Source organism: Cervus elaphus, chromosome 17 (genome assembly GCF_910594005.1).
Source record: "Cervus elaphus chromosome 17, mCerEla1.1, whole genome shotgun sequence".
Classification (NCBI taxonomy): domain Eukaryota; kingdom Metazoa; phylum Chordata; class Mammalia; order Artiodactyla; family Cervidae; genus Cervus; species Cervus elaphus.
In genome coordinates this window covers 57,490,667-57,512,627 of record NC_057831.1, presented here as the reverse complement: position 1 = coordinate 57,512,627, position 21,961 = coordinate 57,490,667, and the positions used below count along the sequence as shown (strand labels likewise).

Here is a 21,961-nt window from a genome sequence, read left to right as displayed (position 1 = left end):
CATAACACAACCTTAGCACATTAAGAGCAAAAACACAGCAAGCAAAACACAGCAAGCAAGCATCAAGCCAATAACCACCTTTAGAATAATTTTTCTTGTGTTTTCTAATAGGGCTTCCTCACTCCCCAAAGGGCTCTATGTCCATTAGGGCCTTTATATGATCAGGTTCTTTATGCTGTTTTATGATTAGGGTATTATGAGCAGTCATGCATATTAATACCAAGGGCATAAATGCATTTGCCAAACAAACTAAAATACCAGCAAAGGAGTTTAAATTAAAACACTCCTTTCACCCTGGATAATCTCATAAAATACCACCACCTGGGAAACTTATTGATTAACGTTCTAAATTGATTCTTATTTGGAAAGAGATCGGGGAAGGCCTTCTGCCTGTGTCACAGAAATTAGGGAGTAATCTATTGAAGCAGGCATCAGAAAGACAGGTATCATCTTTAAGTTGAGGGCTGGGGGCAGCTTTTCGGAATCCCTGAAAACCTGATCCGCCTTGCCTGTCAGGTTTTCTCCTGATGACCTTGTCATGGGTAGGGTCTCGTGTGTGGGCTCCCGGCATGAATGTTAAGCTTTAAGCCAACTTTTTCACTCTCCTCTTTCACTTGCATCAAGAGGCTCTTTAGTTCTTCCTCACTTTCTGCCATAAGGGTGGTGTCGTCTGCATATCTGAGGTTATTGATATTTCTCCTGGCAGTCTTGATTCCAGCTTGTGCTTCTTCCAGCCCAGCATTTGAGATTATTAACTAGTACTTAGAATTGAAAATAATACATGGACATGATTTTTAAAAATTCAAATCAATACAAAAGGATATATAAAAATCTCAGGACTTCCCTAATGGTCCAGTGGTTAAGAATCCACCTGCCAATGCAGGGGACCATGGGTTAGGTCCCTAGTCAGGGACCTAAGATCCTGCAAGCTGTGAGGTATGACAAAAATAAATTAATGCATTCAGCTTCAAGTAAGAGAAACTCCTGTTCAAACTAGTTTCATTAATAATTATATCTGACCAGACAGGAATTAGGTTTGGGGGTTGGCTGATTTAGTCATTGGAAATGGGGCAGAGACCTCTGTATCAGTTGACTTTGTGATTAAAAACTATGTGCCATCTGTCATTTTCACTTTTTCAAAGAATATCATTTTTGCTACAAAAAGAAAAGGATCAGACATTGAAATGGGCACATACCAAATTTTACACATTGGAGACTACTGATGCATTAACTTGTACCACCCAGTCAGAAATTTCGTATAGGCTGCCCGCCATGTCTGTGCATTTAAATGTGCTTGTTTTTAATGCATCATTGTTTAGCAAGGTCAAAGCTCTGTCCTGGCCTTTTAAAATTCAGGCCTGCCCATTCTTGTGCAGTTGTACAAAGGACTATACCTACATCTCTACAGTACATGCTCACCACACTCAAATGTCTAGGAAGATCTAGATTTGGTCACATATTCTACTCATGATACAATGGTCAATTATGCAATAATGAGTGGAGGAATAACAATTTCAAAAGATCGAACATTTCTTGCTAATCACCTTTCAGCTTTTTGGATTTTATTTAACTGGAGAGTATCCTGAGATTGCAAGATGTTTTAAATTTTTAAAATAATGTATTATTATTTAGCTGTACCAAACAGGATTTTTCTCAAGATTATGTAACCAAAATAAAACAAAAGGAGTAAATGAACTATTGAGATCTGACAAAGACTGCAATCGTCACCCATGACTCCCGATTTCACATCTGTATCAAAATAGCATTTTACCATTCACTATTTTTATGAGCAGTTTTTACAAATTAAAACTTTAACATCAGTTCAGTTTAGTTCAGTTGCTCAGTCGTGTCCGACTCTTTGCGACCCCATGGGCTGCAGCACGCCAGGCCTCCCTGTCCATCACCAACTGCTGAGTTTACTCGAACTCTTGTCCATTGAATTGGTGATGCCATCCAACCATCTCATCCTCTGTCATCCCCTTCTCCTCCTGCCCTCAATCTTTCCCAGGATCACAGTCTTTTCAAATGAGTCAGCTCTTCGCATCAGGTGGCCAAAGTACTGGAGTTTCAGCTTCAGCATCAGTCCTTCCAACGAACACTCAGGACTGATCTCCTTTAGGATGGACTGGTTGGATCTCCTTGCAGTCCAAGGGACTCTCAAAGAGTCTTCTCCAACACCACAGTTCAAAAGCATCAATTCTTTGGCGTCCAACTTTCTTTATAGTCCAACTCGCACATCCATACATGACTACTAGAAAAATCATAGCCTTGACTAGATGGACCTTTGTTGGTAATGTCTCTGCTTTTTAATATGCTGTCTAGGTTGTTCATAACTTTTCTTCCAAGGAGCAAGCATCTTTTAATTTCATGGCTGCAGTCACCATCTGCAGTGATTTTGGAGCCCCCCCAAAACTTTTACATTTATGCTAATAAAATGCCATTTTAATTATTTTACATTGGGATACCAAAAATTTCACTTGACAAAATAACACTTGACAAAATAATGTTTCATTACCACTTGCCTACCCTGGGCAATTGTAACAGCAGATTATGTTACAAAATCAGAGTCTGAAAATTAATTCATATTTTCCTGTGAGATAATATATTTTAAGGAGGGTAGTTGCCACAGATGTTAAGATGGGAAGTTGATGGGGCTAATTTTACACAGTGAAACTCATTAGGATCTATAAGGAAGGTGACGGGAGGAGAAAAGGACAACTCACTCCAGTCCTCTTGCCTGGAAAATCCCATGGACAGGGGAGCCTGGTGGGCTACAGTCCATGGGGTCCCCAAGAACTGGACACAACTGAGCACACACAGCATAAGGAAAGTGAGTCAAAACATATATGGCTCCCCTGAGTTAAATTAAAATGTAATTTTCAAAGTTATACACATTATAAAAAAATTAGTTCACGTATTTAAAACTTCAAAACAGAACTGGCTATCCAAATCACATATTTTACCATATTGCCATCTAAATATGTCCCTTGTGAGATGTGGTAGAAAAACAGGATTCAGAGTCAAAGGATGAATTTGAGTTCTATATACTTAGGAAAGAAATTCCTCATTCAGGTCATTACTATGATAAAACACAATCACCTCACCAGAGTTAATGTCTTATTCTTAGGTTATATTTCCCCATCTTGGACAACATCACAGTCTTGGCTTCACAGAAGTCCTAAACAAGTAATCAATGTAGAACTATGTTGTAGGTCTAAAATAGTTGTTATCTATATGAAGGGTCAACACTGAAATTCTTTAGCCTTTCTAAATTATTCCAATGATGTTTTTGCTAAACATAAACAGACATAATCTCAAGTCTATACTGTTTCATCACAGAATGTCATTTTCCAGAAATGAAAGGTGACAATGATATATAGAGGCTCAAAAGACTTTCTAAAAGTTTTTAATGTATTATTTAATGATAAACTCTTACAAAGACGTTTTATGATTACATCACAACAAGCAATTGTTTACTGGGACAAAGAAGACATGCTAAAAGACGAATGAATTATTATAATTAAATATGCATAGCTTATTGACATTTTCCTTAAAACAAAAAAATTAGGATGTATCCACTGAATTCTAGGCATTCTACCATCACTTCTGTTAATAACTGGAGTGAAACTTCCAAAATTATCATGATCTTGAATGTCTCGTTAGATGTTACAGGGCTTTTGTTTTTCTTTTAGCCACTAGATTTTTCAGGAAAAATTCACCTATTTAGGAAAAATTAAAATATATTAATATCAATTTAAGGTATAGATTTCAGAATAATTACACTTCCATGTTTCCCTTTAAAGTAGACTTCTGTATTTATTGGTGTTTCCTTCTTCTCAAATCTCAACGGCAATAATTTTCTAACCCTACAGATCCCCCACATCTTTGGCTCTTTCCCCAACCATAATGATCATTATCCTTAAAAGACTTTTTCTATCACTACAATTCCTACCATTTTTCTTTCGAGTAACCCAACATATTATAAAGGGTGACCCTATCGTATCTAAGGTGCATCTGTTCTCCTTTATGTGCAGTATCTATTCCTCATCACTGATCAAGTACTGCTGTTGGCTGGCACTGTTATTTCAGAGAGCAATTCGGCTACATTATCAGCCTAGATTCGACGTTTATATAACAGAGACCTTGCTGCAGTTGAGCAACTTCATTTGATGGAATCCCTTTAGCTTATTCCCCTCTAGGGAAGCAAGAGCTCTTCACTTGTAATGGGCTTGCATTTTCTCCACACTCTAAGAGGTGCCTGTGCACTAAATTAGCTACTTAGAGGGGGGCACTTTCACTTTTCAGGTCTTAAGGTTCCCCTTCGTTTCTGGCTGTTACACACGGCTCAGTGCTCAACGCCAGAGCTCAGTACTCCAGGCCCAACATCACGAGGAGCCTGACGAACTTCTCTGTCATCTTAATGTTGTTGCTTAGTCACTCAGTTGTGTCTGACTCCTTTGTGACCCCATGAACTGGAGCCCACCAGACTCCTCTGTCCATAGGACTTCCTAGGCAAGAATACTGGAGGGGGCTGTCATTTCCTTCTCCAGGGGATCTTCTGAGTAGAATGCAATGACTGTGATGTGTACACAATCACCAAGAATCCCAAGGCTCATAACCTAGCCAAGTAATGGAGAGAATAATCCCTGCTGTCCCATGCTTTATCTAAATCTGGTAAGAGTAGAACCATATGATCAGATCCTAATCCATCATCTGAATCTAAGGCTTTGTTTCTTTTACTGGTAATTTTAAAGGAATTAAAAGGTTTATAATTCACTTACTTGTAAAAATGAGAAATTTGCCTTACCAAAAAACAAAACAAAAAACAAAAACTCCTTTCAAATGATATTCTACTTTAACCACCCACCCTGGAAGCTGCTGCTGGTCCTATCCTTTATATATATTTTTAGCTTGTCAACAGCACTGCTTGAATAAGGATAAATCATTTACAATTATTGATTTCCAAAGTTCCCACAGTCTGTCAATCAGCGTCTGATTAAATTCTTGGGTTTTATAACCAAGATAAGCTGTTGCTAGTTCATTAAAAAAGTCTTCAATTTCTTTACAGAACACACTGAATATTACTAACACCTAAATATTAATTTTTACAATCAGAATTTATGCCTAATTTAAACATATCTAGGATTTAGACTTCAATGTATAACAATCATTAAAAAGATCATTAATAGTATAACACAATTTGGATATATCCAAAAAATAACTAGCTGTTTATTCTTGTAGTGGCCATTACCACATGACTTTCTCTCTTGAAAAAGGCTTTTATTTTCATAAGTCAGCTCAAGCTATTTATCAAAATAAGAGCTGAAATTACAAAGGTAAAAAGTTGTACTGCAGCTAGTAAAATTACACTAAAATTATGGACTAAACAGAAGCATGCCCTCCCATCTAACTTACCTGCTTTGTATGAAGAACGCACCAGGGGGCCACTTGCAGTATAATGAAATCCAAGTTCATTTCCTACTTTTTCCCAGTATTTGAACTTTTCAGGAGTAACGTATTCTTCAACCTAGATTTAAAGAATTAATTCTAGATTCTAGAATTTTCCTAAATCACTTTAGTTCTATATGTAAATCTGCTTGTTGGCTACTTGGTCAGAACACAATGGTAGTGAATTACAGTGAAGGGGAAACATCAATTTTGTATTACACTAGCTATTCCAAAAGAGGAAGGATCAGTCATGCCTTATATATATAGATTCCTAAGGATAAGACTGTGTTACTTATCTTGTGTCTTCTGCTCAGTACTGTGTCTGGCACACGGTTACTACTCAAGAAAAGTTTTCTGAATGAATGAATAAATGTCTGAATTTTACCTATAGAAAATAAAGACTGAATTTAAGAAATATTTGGGAACTTATGGTAGTTGTACCTTAAGATGGCGCTTTGTTGGCTGCATATATTGTCCTAAAGTCAAACAGTCCACATCTGCCTCACGAAGTGCTATAGGAGAAAAAGCACATGTTACATGTGCAGATTTTTTTACAGTGCTATTTGTATGCATTGCTGTGAAGGGTAGCTTTTAATTATTATTTGAATTTATTACTCTTTGAACCAACAGATAGCTGCAAGTTGGCCAAGGACCTTCAGGTAAAATAAAAGCTTTTATATTTTAAAATTTAAGAAGCTCAAGAATTGCAAAGTAAACGGATTTAATAGACTAAAATAGTCGAAAGCACACCATGCTATGTAACAATGCTGTAAGTAAGCACTTTCTCAAAGGCCTGGATTCATCTTAGTCATCTCTGAGCTGTCAGTGGTTGACAGAGCTGCTGGCACCTGGTTGGCACTCAAAAATTGTCTTGACTGGACAAGAAAAGCAGACAAAATCATGTTTTTAGTTGATGAAAGGTAAGGAATAAAACGGGATGCAAATTCCATATTCTAAGCCTCCTGTACATCATTCCATAAAGTTTTAAGAAAACACACTTCCTCCCCTTTCTGTGCTGCTGTTTATAACCATATCCTGAATCTTTGTTCTCACTGGCGCTTTCACCGAGACTATGGAGAAAGCATACCAGGTCTTCCAAAGTGGGATTCCTGCTATCACTCAAGCTAAATGGAAAACAGTTTTCATTTTTCAATTTCTTTACCTTTCATCGTGGCGTATACTTGCTCGTCATTCTCACCTAAACCCAACATAATAGATGTTTTAGAAATAACATCAGGTCGAACCTCCTTGGCATGTTTTAGTACGCGTAGAGACTGGTCAAAATTGGCCCGGGGATCACGAACTTTCCTTGAAAACAGCAGAGCTGTTGTCAGCAAGAATAACCACAAGCTCAACTAAGTACATAATCATGCAAGCAACCTGAAAGACCAGGAAAGTACACTCTGGACATCACGTTGCATCATATGGTTCAATGGTAGCGTTTGTGCACAAATGTTAAACTGTTACTTTGGGAAAGAAAATAAGGCTTCACTAGGCCCCCCGTTCTGTTGACTTTTCAGGCCTTTCAAGCCTGGGGCAGAGAAAATGAGAACAGAAGTAATGAATGAAGTAATTCAGTTTATGAATTACTCATTGAGAAACCAGGATTCTGAAGCCGGAGAATGAGTGATTATAAGGGTGACTGAGAGAAAGGGGGAAAACATGGAAGAAAATTTCGATACTGAACAAAGAAAAAACTGTTTAACCTGAACCATGTCAGAGGATTCAAACTTTCATTTCATTTCTTTTCTAAAGACTACGCTGCCCTCTGCTGGTAAGTATACAGCACTGACATTTCTTAGGTTTAAAAAAAAAAAGCACGATTCTGGAATTTTCACTGGAAAGGATCATGTTTTTAAATGAAAACAGAGAAACTGGCACCACTGGTGGTGGGATCACACGATATGACAAGGTTGGAACAGGTTGTGCGCTTGACCTCAACAAGGGACAAACCACTGAGTTTTAAATTGATAAAGGCCCAAAGGACACAGTTGCTGACGTTAAATTGCATTCATTTGAACTCTGCTGCTGCTGCTGCTGCTAAGTCGCTTCAGCCGTGTCCGACTCTGTGCGACCCCATAGACAGCAGCCCACCAGGCTCCCCCGTACCCGGGATTCTCCAGGCAAGAACACTGGAGTGGGTCGTTTGAACTCTAATGTACCTTTATTCTGTGTAATTGATCTGCTGCTATGTTGCTATTGTTAATCAGAGACCAGTTCACAAAGGAGGAGAGGGAACAAATTTATGAATTTAAAAGTAACCACAATACTGATAATAAGGAAAATACTTTTTGAAAGTATTTCTCCACTGAATTTAAATTATGCTCCCTAATACATTTATGATTTAGTGGAAATGCTGGTTATTGTCTATCATACTTCTTTCCATGACACAGAATAATGTGTAGAAGCTAATAAAATCACTACCAAATGCTTTACTAAAATAATGAAAATGAAAGTATAATCTTGCCTGAACATTTCTATTTTTCTGAAACATGAATAGTTATTGACACAGAATAACAATCTGTAATTATTTCTAACTACTAAAATTACTAGGAAGAGTAAGAAAGCACAGTACCTACTTTTTAAGAGATTTGAAATACATCTGAATGATACCATTTTTTCCTTCAGCATCATTTACTGCATATATTATTGTCAAATGCATTGTTATGTCTTTTTTTAGAACTACAATCAGTTGCTCTTTTGTAATATTTTTCTTTTTGAAAATTGTTCTTTGGGGAAAAAACCCAGCTCATCACCACTTGCAATACTTTACCCAAAAAAGATGCTAGTTATGTTTGTATGCGTACATATGTAAGTATACAGACACTGAGATGCAAGTAATTGATATTCCCAAGTGGAAATATTATGGATGATGTTTATACTCTTTTTGTTGGCTATATTTTCTAATTTTTCTGTACTAGACATATATATATTTTTTAAAAAACACAGTTTTGTTTAAAAAAGAAGAGTTCACTTTATAAAATTACAACGTTCTCCCCTGAAAAAAAGCATAGCAGATTTGACCCTCCAAATTTCCCAACATTACTCAATACATGAAATCACCTCTGTAATTCTGGAACTGTTTCTACATTATGTGCATATACATCTAATCCTGACAGGGCAACTTTTTCTATCGCTTTAAGATCTCCTCGGAAATCAGGGGTGAGACATTCCACAAGAATTTTTGGATTCCTATAGCGAAAAAGAGATAGGTATCACACTGAGGAAAAGAACTGACAAAACTTGCTCAAAATAGAAATCATCAGTATGCATTCAGTATCAGTTTCAACACAGTAAGCTTCAGAATCTTGCCAAGAACAGCACGAACACACAAACGCTTATATATGAACTGTTAAATGAAAACAGTAACAACCTGGAACATCAGACCATATGTACACTGCGATTAAAACACATCTGCTTGCAAATAATGATCAGAATAAATTTGGGGATTACATACACTTTTAAACTTTATTAAAAGTTGTTTGAAGAAATTAAAATGTAAAGTATTAAATATAAAATAACTTACATTTTTAAGAAAGTAAATTGGGATACCTCTTATGTGAATATAAAGTGATTGCCTAAATTTTGATTTCTTTTAAAATTCATGAATAAAAAAAAAATTCATGAATAGTGCCCTCCTCCCTTCCTCTAGGTAAAATAGTTCACAAGTGCTCTGGGCTTTAAAAGCTGTCTTCTTAAAAAAAAAAAAAACAAAAAAAACCTGTCTTCTGAGTTGCTGAGTCATGAGCTTTGCTTAAATGAAATACAAGCTAAATATTAATCTATTTATACTATGCATTCAAGCATTAAAGTATGAACTAGGTAAGAGAGCTGTTCCCTTTGACAAGCAGTAGAAATGAGTGAGAAACTAATAAGCTTTTTCACAAACCAAACTGCAACTTTTTTTGGGGGAGCTGTTTTATGAGGGAACAGATGTAGAAAGCACCACATCACGCCCTCTCAGGGATTCAAGAGATGTTGAAAGAACACATCTATAACTCACTGTTTAATCACAAGGAGAGACCCACTGGTAGTTTGTGAAATCAATTTTATGGGTGGAAAAACCAAACTTTTTTTAAATGAACTATTAAAAAAAAAGAAAATATTGGGGGAAACACGGCGAAAACATTTACTGAGTGTGCTAGGTGTCAGACTAGTTCTGAGCTGTAGGAAATAAGCATAAACTCCTTTTGAAAGGGTTTTAAAATTTACATATTAATAAAATGTGAGTTATGGGTAAAATCCCCAGGGCATGTCAACATAAATAAAATTTATATCAAGATTACATATTTTAACAATGTGGGCGTTTATCTCATCCTAACTTCTCCTAGATGATGATTTATTCAATTCAGTCCTGGGAAGACTTTAATTTCCAGCAGATTATAAAACGGGTTTATAATCCCCTGCAAAAGGTTAGTAACCATTGCTTTAAGTTAACCTTAAAAAAACCTTAAATAAACTGAATATAATATGGGTCAACAAAAGTCCCTAAATTACACAAGCAAATGCAAAAATAAGTACCTTTCTTTTAAGTAAGATACAGTGTTTGCAAAGTGCTCAGCTCCTCCATCAGGCAAATCTGGAATCAAGAGAATCCATTGCTTAAGATGATGTCACAGTTTAATAAGTCAATTTAAGAAGAGGTAATGATGACGCACTAACCATCTCGATCCACAGACGTCAGGACAACATAATCCAGACCCCACTCTGCAATTGCCTTTGCAGTATTGTAGGGCTCACTGGCATCCAGGGGAGGTGGATTTCTTGCCGTCTTAACAGAACAAAATCTACAACCTCTTGTACATGTGTCTCCCATCAACTAGAATAGAGATGTTACAGTTTAAATCAAATAAACAGATGACTTTGAAGAATATAATTGAAAGGGAATAAAACCGCAAGGAATGAACAAATCTTGACCGTTTATATGAAATTTGAAACATTCAAAGCTAAATAATATAGTTAAGGAATACAAACATATATGGTAAAACAAGAAAGAAACGGAAACAATAAACTCAGAATAAGTTCCCTTAATGGGAAAAAGAAAGGGGATGGGCTCTAGAAGGGATGAAAGACTAATGTTCTGTTCTCAAACTGGAGGTATCAGGGTATCTGTGTATTGGTAGTCTTTATAACTTACACATAGGTTATAAAAATTCTTTTATATCTATTTAATTTTAACAAAAATGATGTTAAAAGAAACAAAATACTCAATTAACCTATCAATATGCAGATCTCTGTGGAAGTTAAACAGAAGGCATAGCTCTCTCTTGTTAAACAGATGAAAGAGAAAAACACATAAAAAGTTGGTAACGGGATTCCCTGCTGTTTCCCCAGGACCCTGCTTCTGCTGCCACGGGTCACTACCAGGCTCTACCCCTGGCCAAGCACAGCCACCGCGGATGTTTCGGAGCCACTGGAGTTTCAAAGCCCTATGCTAGGGGCTTTGATTTGAGGCAGAAAGCAATTCTTCCCCTTTATGTTTAACTCGCTCAGAAGGAACTCACTGCAATGGTAATTAGGCCCACCATCTCACAGAATGTTACTGAAACAATGAAACCTCCCAGGAGTCACTATGCACCAACAGTGATCACGGAGAGCAGGCAAGGGGTAAAACCAGAGGTTTCCATCAGGGAGTATTCAGAATAACTCCTTCCTTCAAGCATTGATGTTGTGTCACTTAGAAAAGCTCTCTCGCAGGCTCTGTATTATTCTAGAAGGAGCTCTATCTCACACGAATCTCCAGTTTCTCATGTAAATAGTCTCTTGCTGGCATAACTCATTTATCAGACATTCCCCAGACAAGTATGAACTTTAAGTTAGAAATAATTTAGATTTAACCCAATATTTTAATCTCTTTGTATGAATAAATACGGTAGACTGCATTGTGAATTCCATTTCTTACTCCATCATATTAAGATCGTACATTTTACCCATTGCCATGTAACTTGCAGGGCCAGCCTTCTGGGGGAGGAACTTAGTCCTCTAGTCCCATTGATGGCTGGCGTGGCCATGTGACTTATTTTGGCCAATACAATGACAGCAGGTGTGACCAAGCATAAGCCTCAAATGTGCATGGATGCTTGGCTTGCCCTCTTGTGCTCCTTCCATCCTCTGTGATAAGAATATCCTTGGCGAGCAGCTGGTCCAAGAATAAAGCTCTGCAGAGGAGGCCTGAGCCCAACCTACTTCCTGGAGTCCAGTTTAGCACACTCAAGATCAGATGACCACGGGCTAACTGAAAGGCCCATGAGAGGGAAATATAAATCAATAGAAGAGGTAGTTCAAGGTAGCACATAATTAATTATTATATTCTATCAGGTAGATGGAAGAATCAATAACAGACTTATTCAGAGAAAGGTGAGATCATAACAAGTTAGATTATTGTCAAGTTTTTCCCCCCCACAAACTCATATGTAACAAAAAATATCATCATATTTTTTTGAGACTCAAAATGCACATTTGTAGGAAAAAGACATAAAACATTTCCTTTCAGTTTCTAGACTAAAACTCTGGAACCTGAGGGCACCTTACCATGATCGTGGCTGTGGCGGTAGCATACTCTCCACCTCCCCAACACTCTCCAATATTGGGACATCGTGCTTCCTCACACACCTACGAGTAAAAGGGGACTGAATACAATCAGGCTGAAAATATTTATCAATTGAGCAAATTAGTCATCAGGCATTTTATACTCTCCATTCTTTTTACAGTATGTTAGGAAATTCACTATTTGGAAATGCTGTTAAACTGCCAAACTACATAGATATTAGGATTCCATTTTTAAATTAAAAACTATGAATATATGTTTCATATGTACAAATAAAAGTCCGCAAGGGTATATGTTGAACAGTTAAAGTGGTATAACAAACACTTGAGATTTCATATAGTATGTTTCACACTTAATATATCCTTTCCAACAAGCATGTACTTAATTTGTAATACAAAACAAACAAAAACTCTCATTCCCTAAATGGCAGAAAAAATTTTTTTGGTTTGTACTATTAAATAAGTGGCTAAGAAATACAATTACTTTTTGCTTCTTTTGCAGGGAAAATAACTTTTAAATATATTTCCATTACTGAGAGTAATGTGAAAACATCTTTATTTACTTTCCTTGCTATTTTCAATATGTATTTTATTAATTTTCAAGTTATATATGCATAGAAAAATTATGTCTCAGGTAAAGAGGGATACTTAAAGAAAACTTACTGTGTGAAGATTTAAATTCCGCAAAGTGTTTTTCAGTTTATTGTAATTTTTCCCCATAGGAATCTCTGTCTTTAGCCATGGAGGTAGTCTTAACCTGCGGAAAGCCAAAATAACTATATGTTAACAAATATGTTCCCAAATAAGCACACAGCTTTGAAGTTACTTTGCTCTATTATGATGACCAATTGAGAATTTTCCCTCTGTAATCCAGGAATGATTCTTTTAATTTCTGCCATAGAAGATAACAGAATCAAACTTAGATTTGCTCAAACCACCTTAGAAAACACTCGTAACTGTGTCTGTAAGGGCACTTGGCTCACGTCTTTGTTTTGCAAAGGCACAAGGGTAATACCATCTTTTTAAAAAAAAAAAAAAAAAAGGAGCTTCTGAAACATCTCATTTCTTAATGAATAATACTGACAAAAAGTTCTGTATTTGTTCAGATTAAAAAGAGACCCCATAAGTGAACTTTCGATTTTGATAGGTGTTAAATGGAAAAGAATCTAAAATTTGGAGTCAAGACTACATATCCTCAGGTTTCCCTTGACTTCCACCCACTTGTAGTCTAGAAGTTGCTGGGTAAAGTATCTCCCAAAACAATTTGTGCTCTGCACTAAATTCTCTTACCATTCTTTTAAACTAAGGCGTGCTATCCGTGCCAGGAGAAACAACAAGTTAGATCACGAGCACCCAGTAACAATGAAAACCTTATCGAAGTGTAACAGACTAATATCTAGGTGATAATCTTTGCTCTCTGAAGACACTTGTTGCTGGATAGAAAAGGGAGATGGTGGTGTAGGATGGCTAAGTCCTAGCAAGGCTGTCAGAGGACAGACAGAAAAGAAAATTTCACCTATTTGCCTATTCTATGTTTGTTATCTTTCTAATGATTTTTAGCTAAATTTAACAAGCTGATTAAAAATGTATTCCAAGGCTTGGTTATATCTGAAAATGATGCACTATGAAGAAATGGCATGTTAAAATTACTCCAAATTTTCAATTACCTTTCTCCTTTCTGGCGTTTTAAATTTCCTTTATATTCATCCCAAGTACTCTTGTCAGCCAGATCACCAGATATAAATTCTTGAAGGTCTGGTCCACTCTGTAAAAATTCCTTTTTTTCATCTGGCAAGGAACTTACTTCTCTAACAGGGCTGCATAAATATCTTCCAAATACCTAAACAAAGGGTTCATTATGACATTTATTTAGCTTGCCATTTAGTCACTAAGTCGTGTCTGACTCTTTTGCAACCCCATGGACTATAGACCACCAGGCTCCTCTGTCCATGGGATTTCCCAGGCAAAAATTTATTTAGTAGAGTTAGTAATAACTTAGTTTTAACCTATTTACATAGCTAAAAGGAAAAGTAAGCCAGAGAACTGATTCAGAAATGACGTTAAACTATTTACAAGCTCTGTGTTGAAGCTTGGAATCTAAGGTTAAGGAGGACCCAAAGAAGAATAGGAATTAACTATTTCTGTCTACATTTAAAATAGATTTGGAAACTTCTGGAACTGGCTAACAAAACATGCCACACTTTACCCGTATCAGGACTAAAAAGTCTGTCTTTCAAGTATAAACTGCAATAACAGGAGAAGATGCTACAGCTTTGAATTTTCTATTCCTGACGAGTCAAGGACGTTTAAATAAAATCTGAAGTAAATTATCTCTGCCTTGGGCTTTGGATAAACACATGTGTTAAAACTTAAGAGGTTTAAGGTTTAACCCAGCTGATTTCAGAGAACTTGAAGTAGGAAAACCAAACTTACTATTCCAATTTTCTACCGTTACATTCTGTGTTTGATCAAGGAAGTCACTCAATATGTATTTGTTGACCAAAAGAAGCCATCAGCTTCTGGATCTGAACACACACATGGACAAGACAGCCAAAACACTATAAAATTCAAAGAGTACCAAAAAAAAAAAAAGTGTGCCTATTAAGATGCTGCCCGATTGCTACTGTTCTTGCCCAAGTCTCCTGCTCAATTTTACAGCACAGATTTTGGGTTCTAATTGTCCAAACTGGTGTCTAGTACAAATCACTGATATGCAAAAAAAAACAAACAAACCAAGACAGCTCTTAGCGTCAGCCAGAGACACCTACAAACAAGTCACTACCAGAGACTTAACTTCGTGGGGGTGTCTAAAGAATCAGACGAGATACCACAGGAAAAATGTTTAGAATAAAACCTGGCTAGAAGTAAACATTCAGTAAATGCTGGCATTATTGGGCGCTCTAAAGGGATGGGAGCCCTCTACCCCACGCCCGCACCCTGCTTCCCCAGCTGCTCACCCGGGGGCCCACGGTGCGGACCGCGCCCCCGCAGCGTAGAGACATCTCTCTCTTTTTTTCCTAGCAAGGACGAATAATCAGTAATTCCAGGGAAAAGAGAAAAGGACAAACCGTCGCCAGACTTATGACAAGCTGAACCACCCTGACCCGGTGGAACTCGCGCAGCTCCGCGATTGGCTGCTTTAGTCTAGCGGCGTCGCGCACTGATGACCCAACACGCAGCCCTCATACGGACTATAAGAGCGTGATGACGAAAGACGCTCTCTCTTTGCCGCATCTACTGCGAGGTGAGATGGTTTCTGTGATCGGTGGGCTTTGGGAATCTGAAGCCATCGGCTCTGGGAAGGCCAGCGGCGTGGTTGTGGCGCTCGGGAACTCTATCGTGGTTGTCTTCCCACACAGCGAACGCCATATGAATTTGGTTGCGCTGGAATTCGAGCCCTGTACTGGGCTTTCAGGCCTACCCCAGCTCCTCAGTCTTGCTGGGATGGCGCCGGCTTGACAGGACTCCCAGGGATGCGCTGAGCGGGGAGTTCGCCCGCTGGGCTTATAACAGGCGCCTGGGAGCTGCTCCTTCCATACCAGGGCGCAGCGGGGACAGCTGTCGGTTCGGGTCCTCCCGTATTTTTGCCGGCGGTCTCCGGTAGGAGTGGAGCTCCGTGCAGTGGAGTTTGGTCGTTAGCGGCCTTCTTACTCCAAGTGTTTGTGTTTCAGAATGAAGACCATTCTCAGCAATCAGACTGTCGACATCCCAGAAAATGGTACGAGACTTGGTGTTTGCGTTTTTCTTACGTCTTTACTACATGCTCATGCTCTATACCTTGTTCCGAGGCCTCACGAGTACGTTCTCTCCTAGTCGACATTACCTTGAAGGGACGGACAGTTATTGTGAAGGGCCCCAGAGGCACCCTGCGGAGGGACTTCAATCACATCAATGTAGAACTCAGTCTCCTTGGAAAGAAAAAGAAGAGGGTGAGTTTTTTTTGTTCGTTTGTTTTGGGCACAGTTGCTTGTTTGGAGGGCTGTGATTTAAGAGTAACAGAAGGGTTGCTTTTAAAATTACGAAATTGAGATTCAGTGTTTTAGCTTCAAATTGGGTATCCAGAATTGTAGCTGGTTTCAGTGTTGCTTTAACAAAATTGGAAGATCAAATTCTGAACAAAGTGGATTAGAAAAACTCCAGACCAGGGTGGAGCGGGGTAGTAATGATTCGTAGCAGATCTTAATAATACTGTTACAAGTCAAGTTTATTTTTTTCTTGATTGTTTTGTAAAAATCTTACGGACGCAGCAGTGGGTCTTAAACCTGATAATATTACAGGATTGACGTTTAATGCAGCTTGTACCATGCTTTTGCTTCTGGGTTGTCATTCCTTTGTGAAATAGTGTACCTGTAATGCATAGTTTTAAAAATAGTTTTGAGAGGGTGTTTTGGTTTTTTGGGGGGTTTTTTTGTTTGGTTTTTTTTTTTTTTGGCAAGTTGTACTTTTTAATTAGGGAAAGTACTAGAATTTACAGTGATTGTTGTGAATAAATGGACTTTTTTCTAAGCCTGCTTATTTCTGGAAAGAATTTTCTAAAGTTTTTTTGTTCTGTTACAGCTCCGTGTTGACAAATGGTGGGGAAACAGAAAGGAACTGGCCACTGTTCGCACAATCTGTAGCCACGTACAGAACATGATCAAGGGTGTTACACTGGTAAGCAGATTCCTCAGACTACTTTGTCTTGGAAGGGGAGGTTTCTCAGCTGTACTTCATGTATGCAACATAAATGTTTGCTGCAGAGAATAGATTATGCATGTAATTTAGTGGCGTACTTGAGCTCTACTACTTGGGAAGAGGTAATGTTGGCAAATGTGTCCAATAGGCATTCCTGGGTCTTGGAATTAAGTGTGTGTGTAAAGACCAGGTAGTCTTTGATAGTCTGCTGATGGGGGGTTTTTTTCCTACACAAATTGTCTCATTTTCAAGGTGCATGTTTATAGAAAATTAACACATGGGGTAGACTTTGGTTTCTTGTTTGGTGCCTGTCACTACTACTCCTGTGGGGATAGAAAAAGGTGGATCTAATTTCTGAACTCCATGTCCATTTCCTTAAACACATGCCAGGGTAGGTTCCTTGAGTGTGGGTGCCTTTGTATCCTTAATTCTTGCTACCTGGTGTGCCTTGATACCCAAGATGAAGGGCTTTGGGGTTCTTTATGAGAAACTAGCGTTGTTTACTGTGGACATGGTGGTTAAATTGCTGTGGTTTCCGACTCTTTTGCAACCCTGGGAACTGTAGTCCACTACGCTCCTCTGTCCATGGGATTTCCCAGGCAGAAATACTGTAGTTGTTTGCAGTTTTCCTTCCCAACCAGGAATCAAACCCATGTTTCCTGCACTGGCAGGTGGTTTCTTTAGCACTGAGCCACCTGGAAAGGCATAGGCGGTGGTAAAACACTTTTCATTAACATGGGTGCTTCAGTCCAGCAAAGAGACAACAGAAACAGATGTTTCTGTGTACAGTTGTTACAAGGCTTGGTGTGGGTTACTGTATAAAACCTTGACATGAGTATGTGAGAACAGTTTTCAGTTTCCTTTGTTATGGGGGAGGAAATTTTCCTCTAAAGTTTCTGTAGAGATTTGGTCATTCTTTTCTAGGTGCAAAGAGGGAGACAGCCCTGACAAATACGTAAATATTCCTTACAAAGGGGCAGTTCGTACTTGGTTTTCAGAGAAAAACTGGGTATCCTGTTAAAATTTCTCAGCATTACTAATAGTTTGTTTATTTAAACCTAGGGCTTCCGTTACAAGATGAGGTCAGTGTATGCCCACTTCCCCATCAACGTTGTTATTCAGGAGAATGGTTCTCTTGTGGAAATCCGAAATTTTTTGGGTGAAAAATACATACGCAGGGTTCGAATGAGGCCAGGTATGGTTCATAAATTTTTTTTTCTGCTTGTGAAGGCTTAAATATATTTTGGGTTAGTTATAACTAAGGCCAGATTATTTCAGAATTACCCAGTTTGATTATGGCTTTATATCATGTTTTTACCGATTGTGATTCCTGACGGCTTATAATTGGGATAGTCTGCAGGCCATGAGACCTATGATTGGTTTTATAAAGTGAAATCCAGAAAAAGAATTTAAATAGTGGTTAATAACATATTTCCTAGACTCAAATCTCAGCTCTGTTTGTCATTTTACTCATCTGTAAAATTGGGAACGCTTCATGATTAATTAAAGTAGAAGTGCACTTAAAATAGTTCTTCTCTGATACATAATTGATGCTTCTAGCACTGAAACGTTAGAAAATTTTAAAACTTAGTGCTCTTTGATTGTGCTTTTTTATTCTATTGAATTGGGAAGGAGTGGGGGGTCTTGTGCACAGCTTGTGAGATCTTAGTTCCCCACTAGGTATCGAACCCTTGCCCCCTGCATTGGCATCATAGAGGTTTTAACCACTGGATCAGCACGGAAGTCCCAAAAAATGAGCTTTGAGGAATACTAAACATATACAGTAGAAATAGGAAATAAAATTGGATACAAAGCTTATTTATCTGGCTGAGTCTTAGTTTTTGCTTATTTAGCTATGAGATTCTTAGTCACAACATTCAAACTCTTTAACTTGCAGCATGTGGGAACTAGTTCCCTGACCAGGGATTGAATCCAGTCCCCCTTTATTGGCAGCCCAGAGTGTTAGCTACTGGACCACCAGGAAGTCCCAGGAATACAAAATTTGCCCAGATAATTCAGATTCTATTACAAAACATAGTTTCATTTGGTGTGTGGAAATTTTAAATCAAATAAATTGCTCCTTGATTTAAACATTTTAAATATTCTACAAATCTTATTTTATGTTGACACTATGCAAATGTTCTTTTATATTTTAGGGGTTGCCTGTTCAGTATCTCAAGCCCAGAAAGATGAGTTGATTCTTGAAGGAAATGACATTGAACTTGTGTCAAATTCAGGTTTGTGTGTTTACTGTGCATAATGAATGCCAATAAAATCTTGTCTATCTAAATCCTGGAGTTGAAAATAACTGGTATTTGTTCATTTGGTGAGGGTTTTTTTTTAATTTTGGGGATCTTAATTAAAAGCTATAAAGTACAGCATGTGATGAAATACTTGGGTTGGGTTTGGCTGATAATTGCCTTATCTTTTTCACCCTTATAGCTGCTTTGATTCAGCAAGCCACCACAGTTAAAAACAAGGATATCAGAAAATTTTTGGATGGTATCTATGTTTCTGAAAAAGGAACAGTTCAGCAGGCTGATGAATAAGATCTCAGGTGGGTTTTTGTAATATCTGTATAATTTTATTGCTTTAGTTGGGTCTAATTAAACTAGTTGTAGCAAAGGCAGAAAGTATGTTTTACATGATTGAGAATAAAACTTTTCTGGGCAAGAATATTGGTGGAGAATTACAGACTATTTCTTTTCTTTTTTACAGTGATCCTGCTGCAGAAACAAGATAGCAGATGGTTCTGTGGACTCAATTGTGATATTTTAAAGAGACAATAAAAACTCTTGATTTGAGATTTTTTTCTATTGATTATCATTTCAAACTATTTGGCTAGTAAGCAATTAAGTAAATTCTAGTGTGTTAAGAACAATAACCGAAGGAATAGGAATGGTTGATTTTGTTGTTGTTAGCAAGATTTAATGGCAGAAGGGGCTTGAAGGAATACCAAGGACATTTCAGGCAAGAGGAATATGGTTATCGTGGGAAGAACTTTAGGTGATGCCCTAATTTTGCAGTGGCGTAGATTTGAATATTTGTGAGGCAAATGCCTGAGTCACAGTAACTGAAAAAGCAGCTGAGAAGTGATACTGTCTTAGTAAGAATTAAAAGATGGAGTTAATTTGTATTTATGATAAACATGGTTGCTGTAGTCTAATGTTCTCTGTTATACCCAAATTTCAGCCACTTCTATATCCTAGTCTTTGATAGCTTTAAAAAAACTTAAGAACCATTCCATGTGTCATACTTCAGATATACTACTGTATAATACTGTGTTTTAACTCAATAGAGTTGCCCCTAAACCTGTAGTCCTCCCCTATCTCATTTGCTAGAAACTCTAACTGTGTAATTTCTCAGGCAAAACATTTTTAACTTTGTCTTATATACTGTGTCTAGTCCATCAGAAAAATCTGTGGGCTTACTAATCTTGGTTTAAATAAATGAAATTAATTTTATATTGAGTTAATCATTGGTTTGAGGATAACAGTTAAATTTTTAAGAGATGGGTGAAATTGTAAATACAGAGTTTGCTTTGAGTTATTTTGAGATGAGCTTTGGGGTTGGCGCTGGATGATTTGAGTTGTCTTTTTCTTGAGTGACAGGTTAGCAGTCAGATGTTCTCGGTGAGGCCTGTTGTGCACATTCCTCGTGTCCGTCCTAGCGTGCCCTGCTCCAGTTTTTGTCGATAATGTTTATAATGTAAGATTAATCGTTTACTTTGTTGGGTATTGATTATATACTTTTTTCCTGCTAAGAGTCTAACCTTCATGGGGGGTGTAACCTTGTCTACCCTGGGATATTCCAAATTCTTAGAACAGTGTCTGGCATATAGCTGTTTGCTGAGTGATTGGTTCCCAAATTGCCAGGGAGATTTCAGGTTGTGGAGATTGAGTAATAGTAATGGGCCTCGAAAGATGTTTTTAAGGTATTGACAGAATTTAAAGATTGAATTTGAGGGTTGAAATTTCCAAGTGGCCATGTTGCAGAGGGATAGAGGTGTTCGTATTGAAGAGTGTGGGTATGTGGGCAGTGGTAGCAGTGGGAGTGAAGTGTGGAGACTTTGAAGGGTAACTGTTGGCAGTCTGGTTGTAGCCAAGGAGTTACTTCAGTTTAGTAATTGAGATGAGGTTGAGGGAAGTGTAGTTCTCCCCAGCAAAGCTTTCCGTGTTTTCTGTTTACCATGGGTGAGCATGTAGGTGCAGCCTCAGTTTTGAGCTGTCGCAGTCCACAGTCTCTCATGAGAAAACATACTTGGGAGTAAAGTGCCCACTTGGCATGCAGTTTGGGAGGATGGAGGGATGTGATGTTGGCAGAACCCAGTTAAAACACCAAACATTCAGATTCCACAGTTCTTTAAATTGAATATAAATAATCAGCATAATCCAGTTTATTTGGAATAAATTACATTGAGAATTAAAACACCTAGTCGTAATTTACTGACCTCAATTTCCAGAGGCTCTTTAAACACCATAATTGTGATACTTCCATATATATCAGACTTGGTAGTGAAAGGGTTGTTGAACTGAATGTGGAGAATGCAACAATATACAAAGTAAACTACATTTTAAGATGTTCTTCAAGTTTCAAAAGGTAAATTAAAAGATCCTGTCAAAAGCTGCCAACAGTTCCTAACTGACTCTTTATCGTTTTATTTTTTAATTAAAGGAAAAAAACATGTATTTGGTAATGCAGAATCTACATTGCGGCAAAGGCTCTTTAGATGTGGTATGTGGGTTCTAGTTCCCTAACCAGGGATTGAACCCAGACCCCCTGCATTGGGAGCATGGAATCTTAGCCACTGGTCCACCAGGAAAATCCCCATTTATGATTTTAAAATGAATTTAAGAAAAACCTGAAAGGTGTAACTGAGCATGAGCCAGATTAAAATATGTACCTAGGGACTCATGTATGATGATGGCTTAAAGACTAGTAAAATTCCCAGGTGGCAAAAAAGGGAGGACAGCATTGAATTAGGGACTTTGCCCTTGATAACCTTCTCTTCCCTGGTGGCTCAGATGGTAAAGAATCTGCCTGCAATGCAGGAGACCCCGTGAGAGCCCCTGGAGAGAAGGGAACGGCAACCCACTCCAGTATTCTTGCCTGGAGAACCCCATGGACCGACCATAGAGTTGCAAAGAGTGACTCAAGGTGACAAGTTTAAAAGATACATTAAGCACTAAATGTAAAGACAACGAACTGAATACAAGATAATCAAGGCACAGAGGACAAGAAAAAAGTCTTAATTCCAAGTCTGTTCTTATGACTGAATATGGATTTCTTTTTC

General features: G+C 37.9%; 2 protein-coding genes across 3 annotated transcripts; one reads left to right on the top strand and one right to left on the bottom strand.

The window, feature by feature from the left end:
• Positions 1-3,390: 3,390 nt before the first annotated feature.
• Positions 3,391-15,135, bottom strand: LIAS (lipoic acid synthetase). Of its 2 annotated transcripts, XM_043870890.1 has the most exons (11): positions 14,952-15,135; positions 13,662-13,834; positions 12,658-12,751; positions 11,980-12,060; positions 10,111-10,267; positions 9,970-10,027; positions 8,512-8,640; positions 6,611-6,756; positions 5,890-5,960; positions 5,416-5,527; positions 3,391-3,719 (listed from the first exon to the last, which is right to left on the bottom strand). In XM_043870890.1, the coding sequence occupies exons 1-11, from the start codon at positions 14,994-14,996 to the stop codon at positions 3,667-3,669; spliced, it is 1,119 nt and encodes a 372-aa protein (XP_043726825.1). In that variant the 5' UTR covers positions 14,997-15,135; the 3' UTR covers positions 3,391-3,666. The 2 variants fall into 2 exon arrangements, with proteins under 2 accessions (XP_043726825.1, XP_043726826.1); XM_043870891.1 differs by lacking the exons at positions 9,970-10,027; positions 10,111-10,267; positions 12,658-12,751 and having other exon boundaries at positions 14,952-15,109.
• Positions 15,136-15,154: 19 nt separating this feature from the next.
• RPL9 (ribosomal protein L9) lies at positions 15,155-19,472 on the top strand. The gene is made up of 8 exons (XM_043870892.1): positions 15,155-15,238; positions 15,666-15,712; positions 15,808-15,923; positions 16,552-16,647; positions 17,731-17,863; positions 18,825-18,905; positions 19,111-19,225; positions 19,387-19,472. The coding sequence occupies exons 2-7, from the start codon at positions 15,667-15,669 to the stop codon at positions 19,215-19,217; spliced, it is 579 nt and encodes a 192-aa protein (XP_043726827.1). The 5' UTR covers positions 15,155-15,238; position 15,666; the 3' UTR covers positions 19,218-19,225; positions 19,387-19,472.
• The last annotated feature ends 2,489 nt before the right edge of the window (positions 19,473-21,961 follow it).

Excerpts from the sequence above, each read along its gene's own strand:
- LIAS (XM_043870890.1), bottom strand. The coding sequence starts at position 14,996 with ATGTCTCTACGCTGCGGGGGCGCGGTCCGCACCGTGGGCCCCCGG. Across the intron at positions 10,028-10,110 it reads GACGTCTGTGGATCGAGATG|ATTTGCCTGATGGAGGAGCT; the intron begins GTTAGTGCGTCA and ends TCTTGATTCCAG. Across the intron at positions 8,641-9,969 it reads GTATCTTACTTAAAAGAAAG|GAATCCAAAAATTCTTGTGG; the intron begins GTACTTATTTTT and ends TTTTCGCTATAG.
- RPL9 (XM_043870892.1), top strand. The coding sequence starts at position 15,667 with ATGAAGACCATTCTCAGCAATCAGACTGTCGACATCCCAGAAAATG. Across the intron at positions 16,648-17,730 it reads TGATCAAGGGTGTTACACTG|GGCTTCCGTTACAAGATGAG; the intron begins GTAAGCAGATTC and ends ATTTAAACCTAG. Across the intron at positions 18,906-19,110 it reads TGAACTTGTGTCAAATTCAG|CTGCTTTGATTCAGCAAGCC; the intron begins GTTTGTGTGTTT and ends TCACCCTTATAG.